A 22,984-nucleotide genomic window follows, 5' to 3' on the forward strand; every position below is an offset into this window, starting at 1 on the left:
GATCATAGCTTACTGCAACCTCAAACTCCTGGGTTCAAGCAATCCTCCCACCTCAGTCTCCCAAGTAGGTGGGACTACAGGTACCTACCACCATTCCTAGCTAGTTTTAAAAATTTTTGTACAGATGAGGACTCGCTGTGTTGCTCAGGCAGGTCTCGTACTCCTGGCTTGAAGTGATTCTCCTGCTTCAGCCTCCTAAGGCTGAGATTACAAACATAAGCCACTGCACCTAGTCCATGGGTTGACTTTTTACTATCTGTTGATAGTGTCCTTTGGTGTACAAAAGTTTTTTAGTGTTTAGTTAATGTGTGTGTATATATGTGTGTGTGTGTGTAGATATATACTGTATATTATATTACATATATTAATTTCCTATCAGATACTTGATTTGCAAATATTTTATTTCTTTCCATATGTTGTCTTTCTACTCTGTTGATTATGCCTTTTGATACATACTTTTAACGTTTTGACATATCCAATTTATTTATTTTTGTTTCTTGTGCTTTTGGTGTCATGTCCAAGAAATCATTGCCAAATCCAATGTTATAAAGTTTTTGGTTGTTTTCTTTTAAGGGTTTTATAGTTTTATGTATTATATGTAGGTGTTTCTTTCATTTTGACTTAATTTTTATAAATGCTGTAAGGTTTAAATTTATTTTTATACATATAAGTAGCCAGTTTTTCCAGAGCTATTTCTTGAAAAGACTATCCTTTCTTCATTAAATGCTCTTGGCACCCTTGTCAAAATCATTTGATGATATTTGTGAGGGTTTGTTTCTGGGCTCTCTATGCTATTCAACTGGCCTCTATGTCTGTCTTAATGCCAGTACTACACTGTTTTGATTACTGTAGATTTATATTGTACCAGTATTATATCTGTCTTTATGCCAGTACTACATTGTTTTGACTACTGCAGCTTTACATTTTGAAACCAGAAAGTGTGAGGCCTGAAACTTTGTTTTTGTTTTAGGATTGCTTTGGCTGTTTGGGGTATATTGAAATTCCTTATGAATTTTAGAATGAATTTTTCTATTTTGGCAAAATACACTGTTGGGATTTTGGCATGGATTGTTCTGAATCTGTAGATGTATTGAGACCTTAATATTAAATCTTCTTATTTGTGTGCTTGGAATATCTTTTCACTTATTTGTGTTTTCCTAATTTATTTCTGCAACATTTTGAATTTTCAGTGTGCAAGTCTTTCACTTCCTTGGTTAAGTTTATTTCTAAGTATTCTTTCTGAGGCTCCTCTAAATTGTTTATTGTTAGTGTCTAGAAACAACTGACTTTTGTATGTTGATCTTGTGTTCTGTAACTTTCCTACATTTGTTTATTGGTTCTAACAGTTTGTGAAATCTTTAGAGTTTTCTATTATGTTGTCTGCAGTTAATTTTACTTCTTTCTTTCCAATTAGAATTTTTTTCTTTTATTTCTTCATTGCTTTGGCTAGAATATCTAGTACAGTGTTGAAAAGAAATGGTGAGAGTGAGTGCCCTTGTCTTGTTACTAATCTCAGATGAAAAGTCTTGTCTTTGACCATTAACTATAATGTCAGCTATGGGATGTTCATATATGATATTTATTATTTTGAGGTAATTTCCTTCTATTAATAGTTTGTTCAAGATGTTTTTGATTATAAAAAGGTGTTGAATTTTGTCAAATACTTTTATTCATGAATTCAGATCATCATGTGATGTTTTCTTCATTCTGTTAATGTTGTATTTACATTGCTTGATTTTTAAGATGTTGAACCATCCTTGCATTCCAGCAAGAAATTACACTTGGCCATGGTGTGTAATCCTGTTAATGTGCTATTGCATTCTGTTTCCTGCTATTTTACTAAGGATTTTTGAATTAGTACTTACCAGGGATATTAGTCTATAGTTTTCTTATAGTATCTTTGGCTGGCTTGATTATCAGGGTAGTGATAGTCTAATTGAATTAGTTGGAATTTTCAACTTTTTGGAAGAGTTTGAGGAATATTAAAGTTAAGTCTTTATTAAATAAATGATTTGTAGAATTCACCAGCGAAGACTTCTAGGACTTGGTCTTTTGTTGTTGTTGTTGAGAAGATTTTGATTACTGATTCAATCTCCTTACTAGTTTAAAGTCTGCTCAGATTTCCTCAATATTCAGTGTTGTTAGTTTATGAGTTTCTGGAATTTATCAATTTCATCTAGGTTTCCAATTCATTGGTATATATTTGTTCAAAGTATATTTATGATTTTTTACTTCTGTAAAAGTGATAGGAATATTCCCTTTCATTTATAATTTTAGTGATTTGAGTCATCTTCCTTTTTTCTTAGTCAATCTTGCCAGACCATTTTGTTGATATTTTTTTAAGAACTAACTTTGAATTTTGTTGATTTTTATTTATTGTTTTTTCTATTACCTTTAATTGTTTATCTCTGACTTAATTTTTATTTTCTTTTTCTGTATCAGTCAGGGTTCTCCAGACAAACCCAATAGAAAGAAAGTAAAAGAGAGAGAAAAAGAGAAAGAGAAAGAAAGGAAGGAAGGAAGAAAGAAAAAGAAAGAAAAGAAAACATTTATTATGAGAAATTATGAGCTATAAGTCTCATGATCTGCCATCTGCAAGCTGGAGACCCGGGACAGCCAGTTGTATAGTTCCAGCCCAAGTTTGCTATGGCTTGAGAACAAGGGAGTCAATGGTTTAAATCCCAGTCTGAGTCTGAAGGCCAAAGAACCAGGGGCACAAATGTGTAAAGAAAAAATTAAATAACTTAGCCCAAGTAAAGAAGGTGAATGTGCTCTTCTGCCTTTGTGTTCCATTTGGTCTCTCAATGGATTCCATGATGTCTCCCAAATTTGGTGAGGACAATCTTCTTTATTCAGTCTGTCAATTCAAATGCTGATCTCATCTGGACACATTCTCATAGACATCGGCAGAAATAATATTTTACCAGCTATGTGGACATCCTTTAGCCCATTAAAGTTAACACATAAAATTAACCTTTACATTTTCCTTCTGCTAGCTTTGGGTTTGGGTTTTAATTGTTTTCTGCCTCTTTGAGATAGAAATTCAGATTTTTGAGACTTTCTTCCTTTTTAATGTAAGCATCTGTGGCTATAATTTTCCCTTTTAGCACTGTTTTCACTTTATCCCATAAGTTTTGGTATATTTTGCTTTTATTGCCTTAAGATTTTTCTAATTTTTTGAAAATTTTTTTCCTTGACCCGTTTAAGAGTGTGTTGCTTAACTTCCATGTGGAATTTGTGGATTTTCCTGTGTTCCATTTGCTTTTGATTTCTAGTTTCAATCCATTATGATTGGAAAATATAATTTGTATAATTTTAACATTTAAAAGTTTATTAAGACTAACTTTGTGACCTAATATATGGTCTAACTTGGAAAACAACCCATGTGCACTTGAGAAAAGTGTGTGTTCTGCTATTGTTGGTGGGTTGTTCTGTATATGTCTGTTGGGTCCAATTGGTCTATAGTGTCGTTCAAGTCCTCTAACTCCTTATTACTCTTCAGTCTGGTTGTTCTGTCCATTCTTGAAGGTGTAGAATTGAAGTCTTATACTATTATTCTAGAATTATCTATTTCTTCCTTTAATTGGATCAGTGTTTGCTTCATATATTTAAGTGCTCTGGTGCTTGATGCATATATTTTTTATAAGTTGATACATATATACATATTAGGTGCATAATGACTTTTGATATATACAATGCATAGTGATCAAATCAAGGTAATCAGCATATCCGTCATTTCAAACACTTATATTTGTGTTAGGAACAATCAGAATCTCTTCAAACTTTGAAAATATATAATAAATTATTATTGACCATAGTCACTCTACAGTGCTGTAAAACAGTAGAACTTATTTCTTCTATCTAGCTGTAATTTTGTATCCTTTAACCAATCCTTCCTTATTCTCCTTCTTTCCTACCTACCGTTACTAGCCTCTAGTAACCACTATTCTACTCTCAACTTCTAGAGGTCATCTCTTTTAGCTTTTGCATGTGAGTGAGAACAAGTGCACTTGTTCTTATTATGATGACATTTTCTTGGTGCAGGGACACTTTTATTATATAGAGCCCTTATTTATCTTTTGTAACAGTTTTGACTTAAAGTCTATTTTGTCAGATATTAATATAGCCACCTCTGTTCCCTTTTGGTTACTATTTTTATGGAATATCTTATTATTTCACTTTCAATCTAATGCAGTTCTTAAATCCAAAGTGAGTCTCTTGTAGACACATATACTTGAACATTTGAAAAAACAGCTACCTATGCCAATTTTGTGGATTGGCTCATCCAAGGGAAGATATTCACTCCTCAGCATGGTGTGAAATCTTATGCCTTTTCAGGTCATTTCTAAACATATGTATTTACTGAGCCTCTGTGTGGTGTTCTTCCTTCCCCCAAGTCCCGGTATACAAAGCTTCTTTTAAATATCCTATTTTCCTTAAGAGCCTTACTTCTGATTCTTTTCAGGACCTTAAGTCTTCTATTGTATTCCTTGGCCTCTACTCCGTTGCCTCCAGGTCCCCAAAGGTCTTGAATTCCCCAAAGCTTTAATGTGTTGTTGTGCCTATTGCGGCTTTCAGTGGCCGGAAACCTGATTTTCAAACTGTATCACCATTCCCAATTATTCTCTAAGTTAGGGGAGAAAGAAACTATTCCTCTAGGAAGCCACAAAACAAGGCAGAAGTTCTACTCTTTTTCTTCCATTGTAAAGGAGGAACTCATGATAGAGACAGGAGACAGCCAACGGTCCCTGGAGAAACCCTGATTTCAAGCCTAAAACAGCCTGAAAACTGAAACACTGGACTGCTGGTTGTGGATGACACCCACATTTTCCCAACTAATTCTTTCTGAATAATGCCCACCTGCACACTGGGAGGATGGGGTGGAGCCTCGGAATTCGTGCCCTTTGCATGGGGGAGGAGCGTGGCCTTGCCTGTTCCTATGTGGTGACCCGGGATTCAATCAGTGAGCCAGGAAACCTGCCAGCAGGACTCTCTCTGGCTTTGCTGAGTTGCTCTTGCCTTTTTTCTTTTCACCCAGTGTACTCTGCCCTACTCACCCTACAATGTGTCCGCATGCCTAAATTTTCCTGATCATGTGACAAGAACCTGGTTTCTTCTATAACACTAGGAATTGAGTGGCTTCCCTCCTGAACATGCCAGGGAGAGGGTGGGGGCACAAGTGAGCAGAAATGACCCCAAATTTCCTAACATGTTGAGTGTGGCTTTCTCTTGATGGACATTATCTTGGTTGCTGCAAATCCTTAACTGTTTCTAAAGTTTCCATAAAGCTATTGTGGTTAATATGTTGTTTACTTTGTGTTTCCATAAAGGAACAAGGACCTGGAGCTTCCTAGTCCACCATTTTTCTGATATTACTCCACTACTCTAGTATACTTTTATTGACATTTTTCTATAATTTTTTTCTCTCTCATTACCTCTAAATGATGCCACAATCTTCAAGAGTAAGCACTGGCCTTTTTAATTGGATTAATGTGTGATGACACAGCAATAAAAGTCAAATCACTTATGACCTACGACCAGCACATTTAGGAATTATAATTTATCAATTTGAATGACAATATTTTGGTATGCTTATTTAGCTTAGGGATTCTGCTATACACCTTATTTTATAGATCTTTATGCCTTGAGTGAATAAAAGGTGTCCTATACATAACTAATGCCTCAAAATTGATGACCATTATGACGGCATTTGTATAGTCTATTTCCCCATGGGCCCAAATCATAACCAATTGCTTACAGAGTTGACTTCAAAGAATCAAGTTGACTTCATGGTTTTCAATGCTTAAAAAAACTATAAATCTTCTGTAGATATCTTATGATTTCCTGGATACTTTGGATCATTAGAAGAATATAACAGTTTTGACTTCCAAAGCATCCATCTTAGAACAGTGGGCACAGGAAACAGATTTATTTAGTTTCCTCCCATCAGGAGGATCCATCCTGCTGCAGCCAAAAATGCTTCTTTAGAAAATACCCACAAGTATTTGCTTAGGGTTCTATGTTCCTCAAATATACCCTTCTAGCCCATCTTAAAATATCACTTTTTAATTATTCCTATTTTCTTATTCTTTAATCTCCTTGAAGAAAGCATATACTGTAATAATTCTTTCCCCATATATAGTTATTCAAGAAGTCACTGAAATTCATTCTGACGTTTCTATCATATATGCCTCTTCTAACTCTCAGCCCCTTTCAGCTCTCATCTCCCCACACATCATTAATTTCAGTGTCATCATTCCACTTAAAAACTCCACCTTTCCTATTGGGTAATGGTCACCCTCCTTTATGACCTCCATAGTTTAGTTTCAAACTACATCTCATCTCCACATTTATACCCCTTAATCCCCTTGATAAATCCTGTGTTCCCTCTGACTATACTTGTCTTTACATATTTAAAGTAAGCTGTTCTTCCTTGAATGTCCAACCATCACCCCTCTTGCCAAATTTGCTGATTTATAATTTTCATTCATTCAGAATGTATTTATTTTCTCATTTGCAAGTCCTTCTTCTTCCATTATTCTTACCCAGCTACTTCAGTCTTCAATGGGTTTGACTTCACTAGCACCACACAGTAATTTCTCTACCATATTCATTTGGTACTTTTGAGTATGATTTCTTGGCACATTTTTTTGTCTATGTAATATGTTCTCAATTAGACTGTATTTTTCTTGAGGACAAGAAATTTACCAACTTCTTTATTGCTTTAATGGTTTCAACTAAGTGTTTATATTTATCTTTCCAAATAGTTACTGTTTTCCTTGATCATAAAAGCAATGATGGAAAGGATAGTGATGATGCTTACTCAGTAAGCACTGAAATCGATGCACACACACATAAACACTGTTCATAAGCATGCATTGAAACATATAACGTTGTATAGGTCAAAGTCAAGGGCATTCTCTATTCCTCTGATACCTACCGGCTATTTTTCAGGATTTGCCAAGAAACTTTTAAAATTCAAAAGCTTCTTGGCTGGTCTGCAACATATTTGACCCAATAAATAATAATGTATGAATCCAGAAAGTTAATTATGCTAATTACATTTCCTTTGGGGACTTCTGAATGGCATTGTGTTGACTCTTTCTATAGGATCATCATCACTAGGTTGATGTACTTTTCTTTCCCGTCTTTAACCCCTTAATATTTCTATTATATCCCTAGATCCTGTGGAGAAGAGGGGCTAGAGATCTTTCCATTTCTAAAGCATCTGTTAGGGAGGAGAAAAACAGAATGAGTGGCTCTTGTCAGGAAAAACTTCTCAAAAGGGTATTTTTATTGCCGTTTGGGAGAAACTCAGATTCCTTAGATCAAAAATATGCTGCCAAGAACAAGCTGTCTTTGTTCTTCAGGTCAGTGGGCAAAAATGGCATGCTGGTTTCTTGTTATGTCATGGTTATGTGCTAACAGAAAAGTCACCCATACATTTAACTAGTGGTGCGCTCAGCCTAGAACCTGGCTCAGTTAAGGCCTTCCTTAAATATCTGTGAGTGTCAGTGGCACCCTCTGAATGTTTATGCAAATTAATGAAGCAGGCTAGTTATCTGTGATCTAATGATTAGTGTTGAAAATCAGTGTACGGCTTCTGTGGTGTCTCCTCTACTGAAATGGTCTCAGTCTTGGTGGTGTTATTTTCAGTAGTAGTAATCAGTGGTTCGAGCAGAATCATTTCTAGATAAGATTTTAGATTAAGCTTTTCCTCCTTCCACAACTCCCTTATAGCTCCTTCCCTTTGGGATCTTGCACATAAGCTTAGGTGTTCATGACTCCCAACGTGTTATCACTTTGCTAAGAAAGAAACATGTGTATTTACCAGAAGCCTTTTGGAGACATGGTAATGTGATAACTTGTAGGAATCATTCCAATGAGAGGAGTTCGGAGAATTCAGGTGACTATTTGGGGGCTTTTTCCCCATTTCTCAGTTCATAGCTAGCTGAAATACTATCGCCACTTTTTAATAATGGGACAGAGGTCCTGTTTTTCCAACTTAAAAGGAAAAAGTCTAAAATGAGTAAAATATTTTGAAATTAATTGGCTCTTCTATTAAAAAGAATGTCATTTTCAATGCAGTATGAAAGTGAATGAAAACAAGTGGAAAAACAAACCACAAAATAAATATGTGAACTCTAAAAATGACAATTATTTGGATATCATCTATTTTATTGCTAATCTCTAAAAACAAACCAAAACATAATGCATTTTTTAATGAATTTTCAGGAAGATGCTCTAATCTTTATTAAGTACATACTTAAAAAAAGAAAACATACTTGAGATGTCAAGATTAAATGTGTTTATTTCGAGTTAGTGAATACAATGGTATCTAATATACCAGCACTCCAAGCTACACCTATGTATTTGCCTCTAACTTTCACACGTTGTCAGTTTCCTTCCCTCTAATATTCCACCACTGGGCCTTCTATTTCTAGCAAAATCGTAGTTCAAATTAAAAAAAAAAAAATGAAAGCAAGATTGGTCACCGTATTGTGCTTCCAGTGCCCCCAGAAGGATTTTAATTGTCTCAAATAGATGTTTATTGTTTTCAGTAAAGGGGGGGAAAAAAACATGATCACTAGTAATGGCACAACTAGAAGAGGAAACAGAATGCAGATTAAAAGAAGCATTTTAGGCTGGACTAGTTAATTTCCCCTCAGTTAAAAATCGACATAATATCACGGATATAGACTTCAAGGTTAATTGTTCAATTCGTGGGCCACACACTTAAGCGTATTGGCTAGTACATTTTTGCACTGAAACAGAAGCAATACAAGTTTTATGTTCTACCATTACACTTCCAGATTTTTCACTTATGAATATACCTGCCAACCTAATGATTCTTGCATGCATTAGAGTTTGCTTTTGTAGAGTTAAGTTTATTTTCCCCATCCCTCCCACTCCCATAAATATTGCGCCAATGCGAACTCTGTGCCCAATTTTATGAGAATGTTGCAAAGGACAGCTCTGTGCCACCTTAGTACAGGAATGTCCTGTCTCCTTCCCAGGCTACAGATGGATCAGTAGTATTGACCTCATCTCATCTTACATGCAAACAGACACTGTTCCCTTAATTTCCCCATGCCAGAGGCATACGAGTCGGCAGGTATGCATACAAAAATGGAATTAAAAAGAAAAAGAAAGAAAAGAAAGAAAAAGTTTTCTTGTTAAAACCTATCGTCCTAGAAGGAATCCATTGCTTTGAATTCACTTAAAGCCTGTACAGGCGAAATGTGTTTCTTCTGAGAACCTCGTCGAACTCGTGTCTGGAATTCTTCAGGCTTTTCTCTCTTCACAAGGGGCTTCTTCTCTGGAGCCTTCATCTTCCAAGACACAACAGGTGAGTTGACAGCTGCTGTCCCATAGACCTTCTGGTATTTGGTTGAGGCCACATAGGATGCTTTCACCGTGAGGACAACAGCATTCATCAGGTTTTTAGCTGCCTGGATAAGCGATGTGGCACTGTCCAGCTACAGTAGGAAAAGAATGAGATACATGTGGGTTAATGGAGGCCCCAAAATCACAAGATGGTGATGTACTTTCACAGTTAAAATAATGTTTTCCTTGTGCAAATAAATAGTATTGCTGAAAAGGAGCAAATTATCACAAGTTAAGGTTTTCAAAATCTCAATACAGCTAATGGCAAAGCCCTCATCTTAGCAGGTAGGAATTTCAAGGTAACAGAAGTTTTCCAAAGTGGAACATCTCATATTATTACATTAGGGTAATTAGCAATGGTGACATTTACTCAAATGTTGGACAAGCATTTGGCAGACACTAAAGAATAAAGGTTATAAGGGGTTACATCTCAATTTTATGGCCCAACCAATGGAAGTATCTATCTATCTATAGGCTATTTCTGTATCTTGAGCTCAGGGTTGGTGAGGATACAGTCATTTAGGCAGAAGAACAATCCATGGGTGTTCTTGCTTCTATGAGGTGTTAATTGAGCTTGGAGTATCAATTTCACTATTAACAGCTCCTGAATATACCTTCTATGTATAAATACTGATACTTATGTCAGGATCTCATAGCATTCAGTGAGACCTTCCCATCCATGCATTAATAAAATATTGAGTATTTACTATGTGCCAAATACTATTATGAGAAATTTGTATTTTCCCACTTAGCTCTCATTAACAACTCTATGATATAGGCGTTATCGTCATGCCCTTTTAGAATGAGAGAGCTGATACATGGAGAGGTCCAGTAACTAGCACAGGTTTAGTCTTTTAAGATACTACTCATCTGTACTGCCACCCTGTTGGATAGGATGGCTTTTAAAAATGCTATGACAAGTCACAACTTGAGAATAGATTTAGAGGCCCATCACCAGACATTCAGGCCAGGAATATTTTGGGTTACCTTTTTTCTGTCTTTAACTAGTGCGTGTGGTACGTACTGTATACTAGATCATTCAATATCTGCTTCGACCTTCTTCTTGCTTCACTGCCTGCATCACAGATGCTGGGGTTACATCTCAATGTTATAGCCCAACCAATGGAAGTACCTATTTATCTATACACTGGTTCTATATCCTGAGCTCAGGATTGGTGAGGCTCAAAAATGCATTTCCTAGACTCCCCATCAGCCAGGATTCTACATGTGAGCTAGTGAAAGAAAAGAATTAACAGCTGAACTGCAAATATTATTCCAGCCTCAGGGATGTTTGAGCATAGTCTGATCTTTCATCAAACTTCTTGTAACATCCACTAATGAAATATATCAATTACAGTTAACTGAAGGAAGCAAAGATGTTCCTAAGTATGCTGTTCCTAGTTGTAGAGATTATTTGTTGTGTAGCCTGTAATTCATGAACTTCATGAACTGTAGCTGCATTAAGCCTCCTGGGGGCTAGGTGACTAAGAAAGTGTTTAAACTGAGAGACTGTAAATCTTATGGTTCTCCTATCTGACGTGACTGGCATTCACTTTAGCTTCGTGTCATTTCTTATTAACAAAATATGTCCCATGCGGTATTGAGGTTATCAGAAGTTGTATCTAACACCACTGTGATACTGTTCCTTTGGCTTCTTTTTGTTCCATATCCGTTATTTAAGCTAAATTAATGTTGTGCTGTGTTTTAAAAAATGTCAATCAAATTAGCTCAATTTTTCCATCACCAGAAAAGCTTGTTGTATGACCATTGGGGAAAACAATGGAAGATGTTGTATATAATTGCTTTGTGAATTAACTCAACCAAATGGATGGAGTAACCCACTTACTTGATCACTTCTATTATGCCATACAAAATGCACATATACCAAAATCACTGCTGAACCCCACACTGTTTCATTTATACAGCCTAAATTTCTAAAGACAGCTAAGGAAAAGCAAACTCTAGGTTATTCATGTTAACAGGAGAGAAGCCAAGAATGAATTAGTGGGGTGGTTCTCAAAGCCTAGTCCCTGAGGTGCAACAGCATCAGCATCACCCAGGAATCTGTTAGAAATCGCATTTATCAGGCCCAATCCAAAACTTACTGAATCAAAACCTTGCAATCTTTGTTTTAACTAGCTAGCCATCCAGGAGGTTCTGATACTTGCCAAAGTTTGAGAACCACTGGATTAATGAAACCTAAAGACTGTCTTGATGTTTTACTTTATCCAATGATTTCAGGACTTCTGTCATACACAAGTTTGGTAAGATCATAGCCAGTTATCTCACTGAATTTTACCTTTTCGTCTTTCCCATCTTACCCCCAGGTAGAAGCGTAAATAATGAAGGACAGAGATGAGACAGCAAAATGTTGGGAACAATCAGGAGCAGATAAGTCACGGTTTCTTTAGACGCTAAATACCTAACCTAACACCTTTGGCCAATGCACAGTTCTCTGTAAGTCTGTCAGGTTTCAAAAACGAGTGATGTTAATTCATAAAATTAGTTAATTCTATCGCGTGCTATGAGTAAATAAAGGGTAAAATATGACAGGGACATTTCGTTGATTTGCTTTGGGCAACAGAATTAGTAGAACAAGATGATATATTGCTATTGTATTATTAAGTGGTTCCCAAAGAGTGAGTCTTGGGAGAATTGAGCTGATCTGAAGAGAAGGGATTACAAGTAAATTTGGAGATTTTTACCACAGATTCCATTTTCAGATAGATGGTGTTTAATTCTGCAGCAAAAATATGAGAGCCTGTCTCTTCTTCAGAACCCCTTTGCTTTTCAAGCCTGATGCAGGAATCCTGTAAATAAACCTAGTACATTGTTTGAGAGTGAGAAAGCTTTGAAATATAAAGCCAAGAATTTTATTCAAGCCGCCTGCTAAGGCAGATCTTGAATTTGCAGCAAGGTAAAGTGAGGAGGTGAGAGATCCAGCCAACTGAACTGGAACAAATATTTCCACAAACAATAAGCCCAATTTAAAGTTAATATAAAATTTGACTTTTTAAAAAAGCTGAATTTCCAAAGGTTACATTTTGCCCTTTTCTGTAGACGCACTTTCTTGATTTAGATCATTATCGGCACAATCACAATTCTTTCCAATTTAAAAATGGGTTTCTTTATGCCTTTCCAAAATGGTGCCAAAACTCTGCTTTCCAATTGGCAAGGTTGGCTAAAACTTCACTTCCTAAAGAAAAGATATTAGAATAAAGCTGCATGGCAACATTTTTTAAATACCAAGTTTAGGAACATTTATTTAACATGGTTGCATTCTATTTTGTGACTTACTGTAATGATGGCTTTTTCAACAAGATACGTAAGTGAATACGTATAAGTAAAGTTTTCATAATAAAATTCAGTGAGCACTTAATAGATGCCTGACATTGAGTCCTTTTAATTGTGTGATTTAATTTTCAAAAATTCTTGAAGTAGGAATGATTATTACTCCCCATTTAATAAGTGAGGAAGTTGAAGCGTAGGGAGGTAACATAAGTTGTCCCTGCAGTCATTGGCAAAGTAGGGATTAGGACCAGTACTATCTCTCTCCAAAGCCCACTCATCTGAACCCCACCAATGTTCCCCCGAAGCATCACTTAATCTCTCAGGTCTTGTTTTTTCGTTATTACCTATCCAAAATGAACTCTTTTCTACTAATGAACAGGCTGGAAGCCAGTCCCCTAAACCTGGCAACATCCTTTTAACATCATGGCTACGTCTGATAAGTGCCTCATCTCTCACAATCTGTGATTCTTAGTCTCATCCTCATAGCCCAAATCCTCGCTGACTGTAGCCTCAGGTATGTTGCTGCCCAGAGCTCAGCCCTTCCTTATTCTTCCTGGCCTCAAGTCACCCTTATGGAATAGACACTGGAAACTGATCTCTGCTAATTTGTCTTGGATTTGCTCCATTATTCTGAAGCACATTTATACTAGGCAGGGCTCAGCTACTCTTATTAGTCATCTAATCCTTTACCTGGTCCAGTCTTGCTAGTTTTAAAATGGCCTCAAAAATCAACCACCTCTCAGCCCTTCCTCAAGCTGATCTGAATTACAGTGACAGGCCTTTTCAGCAGAAAGACATATCCATCTTTTTCTAGTTATGGGCCTTTTATATTCCTATAGGATATCCCATTAAGTTCCTGTATCTAACCTAAGAGAAACTGCTTATTTTCAGCTAGTTTAAAAACAAGGGCATAGATTTAACAAATTAGACCATGTGCTGTTTTCTGAACTAGTTCCCTGAGTTTCATTTATTTCATTCTATCTCACAACCAGCCCTGAGACAGGGCTTGACCAATTGAGGCTTAGAAGCATATAGCTTGCCCATTATCGCACTGCTAACATGTGGTGAAGCCAAGATGTAAGCCCAGGCCATCTAACCACTGAGCCCACGCTCTTACTATTCCTCCATGCTATTTCACAGAGCCATCCAGAGCAGGTGAATCCTCAGCCCTCAAAGTCTACCACTATCTGCTACACTCATTCTCCCTATTCCATCCCATAGGTATCTGCTGTCCCTAACCACAGGAATTAGGCTTCTGCTAATTGTTGTGATTCTTTTAAAATATCAAAATATCATGTTTAAAAGAAAACAGATGTTTCCTCCCATCTTGTGCTATTATAGTCCATGAAAAGCAAATAGGGGCAGGAGAGCTGTTTTATAGGCCTTTCTATAGGACGTTGTCTTTTTTTTCCCCTGCCTCTATTCCTACTCTTCTTAATACCACTCAACTTCTAATAGATTTCTGTTCTGTATACTCTCCTCATTTTGTGTTTTGAATGGGCAGAAAGACTGGAGCAAAGACTTATCTGAATTGTGATTCTTCCATTTATTGATATTTGTGCAGCCTAATTCCTTATATCACCAAAGCCGAAGAACATCATAATAAGTATTTGAAATGACTCTTGTACAGCTTATGTTATCAACTGAATATTTCTGAAAGCCTATGTCCTTAGCTGCATGCTACTTCGTTCAAACAGGACTTACGTGCTGCAACAGGTGTTCAGTTTCAACAGAAACAGAATTTGATGAAGTCAACCACATTCTTTCAAAGGAAAGGGCAACACCTCTTGAATTGTTGAATTATCACTGACTTTTTATCCTCCAGTCTATCCCTACATTTTTCCATCTACACATTCATCCAAGTATTTCTTCAGACACCTACTGAATACTTTTTGCCAACTACTGTGCTTAAGTGTTGGATATAGAAACACAAATAGACATAAGCACTGAAACACAAGAGCTCACAGTACAATGAGAAAAATAGACACAAACTAAAGGTTTTAACACTGTATGACAGTGTTTTAGTAGGATGCAAGATGCTAAATGAACAAAAGGAATAGCAATTTACCTTGAGTCAGGTAGGGATAGGACAGGGGAAACAGCTTCATTGTGGGCATGATATCTAAACACTCTTTAATAAGAGGTTGTTGGTGACTAAATGGTTAACAGTGATGAGGAGGGACAATTCTCAAATACCTAACTAGTCCAACTTAGTATACATCAATGCTCTTAACCTAGATTGTGGAAATAAGAAGGATGTTGAAGTGCTACAATGCTGAGTATAACTTTGGACATACTGAGTTTGAGGTGTGTGTGTTACATCTAGGTGATTTATCAGAGGGCCAGTTGTATTTATGGGAGTAAATATTGAAAAAATCATGTTTTGCTTATATTGATCTTCCCAATTGTTTCATGTATGGTGGTGTTCTGCATACTGTAGGTGTATAATATGTTTGATTTTGTCCTTTCATATTCCTTACTGTTTTTATAAAGATTAAATCCATACACAAAAGTTTAATAAATTTACCAAAAAATTTCTCAGCATAAGACCTTTAAAATCAATATTAATATCCTTTTAATAATCTAAGACATAATATCATCAACAAGTATTTTACTTGAATAGAAAATAACCTTCCTTGGTTATGTAGGGAATAGTTAAGTAATTAGCAATCTTTTACCCTTCAGAATGGTGAACTTCCTGAGGTAAGATAGAAATAAAATAAATGCTATTTAGTAACAGCTTGCTTTAAAAACAAACAAATAATAGTATTGTCAAAAGTGAAAAATAACATAAAACAGGTAGGGGACACATTGCAGATGATATGACATAGTAAATGTCTTAGAATGTTAATTTGTGGAGGCTGGGCATACGATTAAAGAAGAGAATTAGGATTTGACTGCATGTTCTGAATTCATATATTTACAGTATGCATGGAGAGAGAGAGAGAGATTTTCATGTTGTATGTCTTTTCAAAAAAGCTGATCATCTACTAACAAAAATTAATGAAACATAAATGGCAGTTCATGAAAATCCAAAGCACAAAGCAATCTGTCATTGGATTAAAAATAATGCAAATGTCATGGGACTGCTGGCTAAGCTAAATAGAATAAAATAAGCCAAATCCATTTGGAAGGTGATTTTGAAATAAAAGAACTGAGGTGTTTGCTTTGATTGATTACTTCAAATGGCTTAGAAATGCCTGGAAGAAGGAACCAGTTCCATTTGGGCCTTGCTATTTTATTTTCATTATTGTAAGTCAGAGCCAATAACACTAATGAGTTTGATAATGCTAAAATATTTCCCTAAATATATGTAAAGTCCACTTTAGCCTTTTGCAATATTTTAAAATGGGAATAACACAGCTTTAACATATAAGAACAAGAACGATTTTAATGGGGTTATTCTAAACATGTTCAGACCTAGAGTAGGTTTTCAGGGGAGGAAGTTGTGATGGGAGAATTGGCAATAAATTGAGAGCAAACACCTCAAGAAAACTGGAATCTTTCCACTGGAGCTCGTCATTTATTTATATTTAAACTGTTATCTCCCTCAAAGGAGTCACAAATTGCTTGCAAGGAAAAAAAAATTTGCTACAAGTCAGCTTTGCTGTTAATGAATTAGAGGTTAGAAATCCAGAGCATTGGAGCCTATTATCCTCCAAGAAGAACATTTCATGTTTTAAAAATCCATGAGGCTTTGAAGAGATATTTGATGTCCTTAGAAACTGTGACACGTTTGAAATACCTTGAAATATCTGCGTACATTTTCCAGAGTCTATATCAATAACACTTTTTTAAAAACTCTAGAAAGTCCAGGGTAATAACTCAAGCAAACAAAGGCATGGTGAAAAGGTTCGGCCTAATCGCATCTTTTCCCACTTAAGTTATCTCAGAATGTTTATATGCTCACAAAAAGACATTTCCTTGATAGCAAGCTCTCATTTCTGTGTTGGAGTCTACTCATTCTTTCTCATCAAACAAACTCTCATCCATAGTGTCCATGGCAGGCATTATTAATCACTCAGGCACTTTGCTCCCTCAGAATCTGCTAAGTAGCACGGGAAAGGAAACTTATTTACCTCCCAAGAGGGCACATTTTAACAGGGTTGTCCAAAAAAACTTGATTCTCTTTATGGCACAGATATATCATCCATCGTATCACTACTTCTATATTTGAATTAACTTGTTTGACTTCTATTGTTTTCTTTGCTAGTTATCAAATATTGTCTGATACTGACTTTTGTTTTGTTTTGAGATGTTGTCTTGCTGTCACCCAGGCTGGAGTGCAGTGGCACAATCTCCGCTCACTGCAACCTCCGCCTACCAGGTTCAAGCAATTCTCCTGCCTCAGCCTCCTGAGTAGCTGGGATTACAGATGTGTGCCACCACGCCTGGCTAATTTGTGTATTTTTAGTAGAGACGGGGGTTTCACCATATTGGTCAGGCTGGTCTTGAACTCCTGATCTCATGATCTGCCCACCTCGACCTCCCAAAGTGCTGGAATTACAGGCGTGAACCACCGCGCCCAGTCGACAAATATTTTTATCTAAAGGATGTTGCGTTTACACTTTTGTTTCCACAGCTGATTTTAGGGACATATTGTGCACTTTTTTGTACTAATACCATATTATGAATTGCTAATTAATGAAATCATTAAGGAGAAGATTTAAGTATTAACAGAAATGCAAAACATTTTGGGGATGATTTTAAATCAGGTGATAAAAATTGGCTGCATATTTTAACAATAGAGGTAAAAGTGACCATCACAGATACGTTGTATTTATTGTTAACACACACACACACACACACACACATATCAAGGCTGGGCCTGGTGGTTCATACCTATAATCCCAGCATTTTAGGAGGCCGAGGTGGGCGGATCACTTGAGGTCAGGAGATCGAGACCAGTCTGGCCAACATGGTGAAACCCCATCTCTACTAAAAATACAAAAATTAGCCAGGCGCGGTGGCAGGCGCCTGTAATCCCAATTACTGGGGAGGCTGAGGCCAGAGAATCACTTGAAACCAGGAGGCGGAGGTTGCAGTGAGCTGAGATGGAGCCACTGCACTCCACCCTGGGTGACAGAAAGAGACTGTGTCTCAAAACAAACAAAACCACATTAAAAGAGTTAATATTACAACACATACTGATCCCTGATAAGTGAAATTCTACGCGATAACTCCTAAAGAGTTTCAAATTCCATTTGATAACAGGATATTGTAAAGCAAATATTTTACAGCTCTAAGTAGTGGATCAATTACACAGAAAAGAGGACAAGAGGTCTGTTATCTTTTCCTCAGGGCTTCCTTAAGTAATGCCAGAGAACCAGCCAGTGCTGAAGGCCAGTTGTGAGGAAATCTGTATGGAATGGCTCAAGATTAAATTGGCAAAGACCGTGGCAGAAAGGCACTGCAGGCTGTCAGGCTAAGAAAAAATTCTCCACAGCTTTGCTGAGAAATTTACCAATTGGCTCTTTGGTAACTTTCTCAACTGGACATATTTGTGTCTTCATTTTTAATTCATTTAGGTAGGTAGTAGTGCTTCATAGTCGGCCAGTGCACTGATTAACTGTCTTCATTTGCATTTTTTCAATTATAGGTAAGTAAACCTTGGGGACTCCCATGAAATCTTAATTATAGTCAACAAATTTCCTAAATATGGCTTAGAGCCATTTTTTTTTTCTCACCAATAAAGGCGAAACAGTTTTTGCGCAACCCAAAACAAGGCATTCTTTCTAACATGGAAATCTCAAAGATAAGTGGGAGTACTGACAGGTTGGCCCTTGGAAAGTTAGGAACAGGGCCACCTGTTCATCTAGGTAGTCCCCACCTTCTTTTCCTATACTTATTCTTTCCTTGCCTTCCTTTCAGCACCCTCCCTTATCCCAACCCTTCAGGATCTCCTGCCAGAGACCTCCTCTAAGTTATTGGTTTCCATGTAACAAAAAAATCATGAAGAATTATGCAACAAAGAGAAGAGCCAATGGGCTTTCAGGCACCGCCCCCCCCCCATAATTGGGAAATATTCTTGGGCAGACAGTCCTTACGTCACATGAATACATAAGGCATTAACTGTTGATCTTGTCGTCTCTGATTCTGTGCATCAGCGTGTCTTGACCACCCAAGGTTTATGTCTCATAAATAATTCTGCAAGGAGCTAAGCCTCCTTTTTGCCTTACCAATATGAGAGCCAGCTAGCAGAGCTTCACTACCTTTAATCCCTCTATTTCTACCCTTCTCCCTCCCTAGGTGATATCATCATGACCAGAAGACAAATATAAGAGGAACAATTATCTATGAACCCACGAGAAATATGTTTTCATAAAATGGATCAAAGTCACTACATGACCCCACACTTTCTGAACTGACTAACCTTGTATGAACATGGTATCTGCTGCTAAGTACTGAAGGCCATTTAATAACTTGCAAAATGGCTCCTACCCTCCAGCATGCAATGCATAATCAGTGAGAGAAAAGTAGACCAGAAGAGTCAAAGGCTGAGGTTTGGGTGCAGGTTGGTGGAGTACTATGCCTGGAAAATGAGCAAAATCTGAAGATCCGGAATGATCCTTCCTCATTCTTTCACTTCTCTTCTCATCTAAGCCCAGGAGCTATGTCCTAATGTGGCACTATTCATATGTTGGGGGAAGTAAACACCCATGCAGCCTGTGATCCTCTCTTCAACAGGTGTATGGAAATAACTAGTCAAAGGCTCTGTTGCTACCGAAGTCCAGGATGAGGAGAGAGCAGAGAGATTCCATTCCCAGTGAATGTTTGCTGCCTCTCCTTGGGACCCCAGCTCCTTTTGTTCATGTGATCACCTCTTCCCCACCTCTTTCTTCCTCTCCTGTGCACTGTCTCTGGTAATTTATTCTTACATGCACGCTTTCATCTCTCCTACTGAGGGAAACCTGGACTCTAGACTTAAAGCCTGAGTTCAAACCTTGACTGGATGGATCACTAACTACACGGTCTTGAACAACCACTAAACTTACCTCTACTTCATAAAAGTTCTTTAAAATTAAAAATGAAAATAGCACTTTCTAGTATTATAAAGCATTAAATGAGATAATACCACTGAAGTTGAGTGCCTGGCACATGGTAAGCCCTTAACACATCTCAGCTTTTATTATGACTGTGCCCCATCTTTCCTTAAATCACCAGGTGAGTCCAAACATGGTCTTATAAAATTTATGTTTCTCTTTTCCTACATCTTCCTCCTTATTTCTTTTCCTTTCAAAGCTTCCCCCATTCAGCATTTTAGACTTTTTTAAACTCTCTTCTTACTGAAGCTACCACCATCTTGGCTTGGTCTCAGTGCCTGAATATTACCGTTTTAGGGATAAGGAATGGAGAAGTTCATGGGGGGAATAGGAAAATACCAACACTTATGTATCTTTTCTAGCACTACTGAATCCTTTAGATGGAATAAAGAGGTAGTCAAGACTGAGTGCAAGAAAACATAGGAACTTTATATAAAGATGTGACACCTAAAATATCTAAGAACATTTAGGACTTGGTAAGGAATATTGATAATAGAGAGTCAAGGTGGCTCTACTAGAAGGTGGAGAAAAGGCAATCTAGCCTGGGAAGCTGATGTTTAAACATGTAATTTGGGAAGCATCAAAATAAATAGTCTATTTAAAATATCTTATATGACCACTTCAAGGACCTTAAATTCCCCCAAATTCCAGCTATTCATTTTGGTTAAGAATATCATTTATAAATATCTCATATTAAAAACCAAATGGTGTTACCTGGTAAAGGATGACACCTTACTTCATTCGATTCTGAGGTATACACTGTTAGACCCCAGCTGAGATCCCTCACTACCCCTGAAAGAGAGCCCCTTCTTGTTTGGAAGTGCCTACCAAACACTGAAGGCCAAATCTCCCAAAGCTCTGTGTTTATCTCCTTCGAAACACAAACACTTGGGTTCCCTAGCATTGTTTCCTAAATCTTTAACTGTATTTTGCTACAAAGTGGGTTATAAATGCATAATTTTTAATCTTTTATTCGGTCTTAAACCACTGAAGCCAGCACCTGCCATCTCCAACTAAGACTGACCTTATCTCAGCATCTAAGTCTACCAATAAATTCCCAGTTTCAAATCTACATATTCTTTAGGATTACTTGAAAATCTCATCCAACTAGCTTTCCAGAACATAAGCACAACAATCTTGCTGCCTTTGGTCCTGCTCTGCACACATTTATTAACCAAATAAGGTAGCAAATGGCAGGTTATATGAAAAGACCTTCCAAAGAACAAATCCAAGGTTAATGAAAAGGACAGTGCCTGGGCTAATGGGTATAAAAGCCAGGAAAAGGCAAGAAGATATATATCAAAAAAATAGCAATGGGCATCCTTAAGACAACCCATACTTGTCAATGCTCTAAGCCCTTTCTAGAACCAATAAAACAAGGATGATTAGTGTGTGACACACTTACTGCCATTTCTTCATTGGTATCCTTAACAGATATGCCCAATCAATCAGGTCCTTTTTTCCTACTGATCCTAGCCATGGTCTCAGCATTCTTCTCAACACATAGCTCAGTCAAACACTAGCAATTGATGAGAGTTAGCAATCAAGATGAAACCATTTACCATATCCAGTATGGGCCTTCTAACTAACAGAACTGCACAGGAGAGGGCTATGATTTGACTCATGTCACCTGTGCAATCATTGCTCCAATTAAGAGTATATTAATATCACTTCTACCTCTAATTTCTCCTCACATAATTCATAAAGAATGAGCTCTTAACTATAGCACAGAACATTGAAGTAAAATGTTAGACACATATGTAGCTATATAAAATAATTCACTACATTAACCTAAAATTTCAACTCTTTTTTCATTACAGAAATTAAGAGGAAATGCTATCATCATTTAAGGGCTCATAAGAGGTCTTCAGTATAATAGTTTAAAAATCAGTAATTTTAACTAAATTAGTTTTAAATTTGAGCAGTTGATCCATGGGTTTTTAATAATTGAACACATTTTTTTTTCTGTCTTCTTTAAAATATTTTTTGAGTTGACACAGAATAAAGCCCTCCAAATCATTTTCTTTTTTCCTGGTCACTGCTTTTTCCATTGTGAGCTGTAAATCCACCACTAACGTTAACACACATTCAAATAATTTTCAAGTGATTACTGTGTACACGATCACAGATGCAGGTAGGGGTTTTCTGTTACTTTTAACAATGAGTTTGTAACCATTCTATTATCTATCTTCCATCTAAATTATACTTCAGGTTCTTGCAAGAGTTATCTTCACAAAGACCACCTCTTGACATGAAGAGAATGATCTAAGCATCTGTAAGCCTTTTCTTGTGGACTGTTCCCAACCTTCCAGAGACAGTAAGAGCTCTATGATTAACTCCACCCTTGCCCCTAACCTGACCCTCGTGCAGTCCTCTTCATCTCAGTTATTGGCAACACAGTTCTTCCCACTGCTTTGGTTAAATACCCAGAATCTTATGGTACACCTGTTTTCTCCAACTCAACATCCAATCTGCCATCAGGTCATGTCAGCAACATTTTCAAAACATATCTATTACTTGATCTCTTTTCATCTTCTTCACTCTTATCCACTTGGCCAACTTATCAGAACCTCTTACTGGCTTGTTACAAAAACTTCCCCTAACTAGTTCCCTTGCTTCCCATCCTTTACCCTGTTTATTCTCAAATGGAAGCCAGAACGATCCTGTTACATGAACTCAATGTCACTTATCAACAACCTTGAGTGGCTCCCCAATCACAGACTGAGTTAAATCCAAATCTATCAAAATAGTCTTCACATGGGGCCCAATACTTCTGATTTTGCTCTTATTAACTCAACTCCTAAATACTGGTTTCTTGTTTACTGCTCAGAAAGACCAGTCATGTTTGCAATGTAAGGCCTTAGCACTTCCTATTTCTTCTGCCTAGAAAACTCTTCCCCACCTGAGATACCTGTAAGGCTTGCTCCCTCACATCCATCTGAACTTTATCCAAATATCAGCATCTTGGTGAAAACTACCCAAGCCATACTTTTCAAATTGCAGCTCCATTTCCATCCTCATGCTTTAATTTGCCATTCTTTCTCTATTTTAATATTCTTATATACTCATATTTTTATGTTTCTTGTTCACCACCTCCCATTATATCCCAAACATCTAAAACAGTGCCTAGCACATGGGTCCTCCATAAATATTTGCCGAGATGTTGAAGCATTGTAATTTTATGGGTGGGGAAATACGACATGAAAGGCTTGTCCAAAGACACAAAACTAGGGCACAATGCCTAGTTCAGTATCCATTCTTAC

At 37.0% G+C, this 22,984-nt stretch overlaps 1 protein-coding gene across 8 annotated transcripts in view; it reads right to left on the reverse strand.

Annotated features, from left to right (window-relative positions):
* Window positions 1-8,291: 8,291 nt before the first annotated feature.
* The window catches only part of CTNNA2 (catenin alpha 2), a 1,140,166-nt gene continuing 1,125,473 nt past the window's right edge, over window positions 8,292-22,984 (reverse strand). For 7 of the 8 annotated variants that reach the window (XM_063713280.1, XM_024241972.3, XM_054546433.2 and 4 more), the window contains one exon: window positions 8,294-9,479. In XM_063713280.1, the coding sequence (XP_063569350.1) occupies window positions 9,192-9,479 (288 nt within the window). In that variant the 3' untranslated portion in view covers window positions 8,294-9,191. 8 annotated transcript variants of the gene reach the window in all.

This window comes from Pongo abelii, chromosome 12 (genome assembly GCF_028885655.2).
Source record: "Pongo abelii isolate AG06213 chromosome 12, NHGRI_mPonAbe1-v2.0_pri, whole genome shotgun sequence".
Lineage (NCBI taxonomy): Eukaryota > Metazoa > Chordata > Mammalia > Primates > Hominidae > Pongo > Pongo abelii.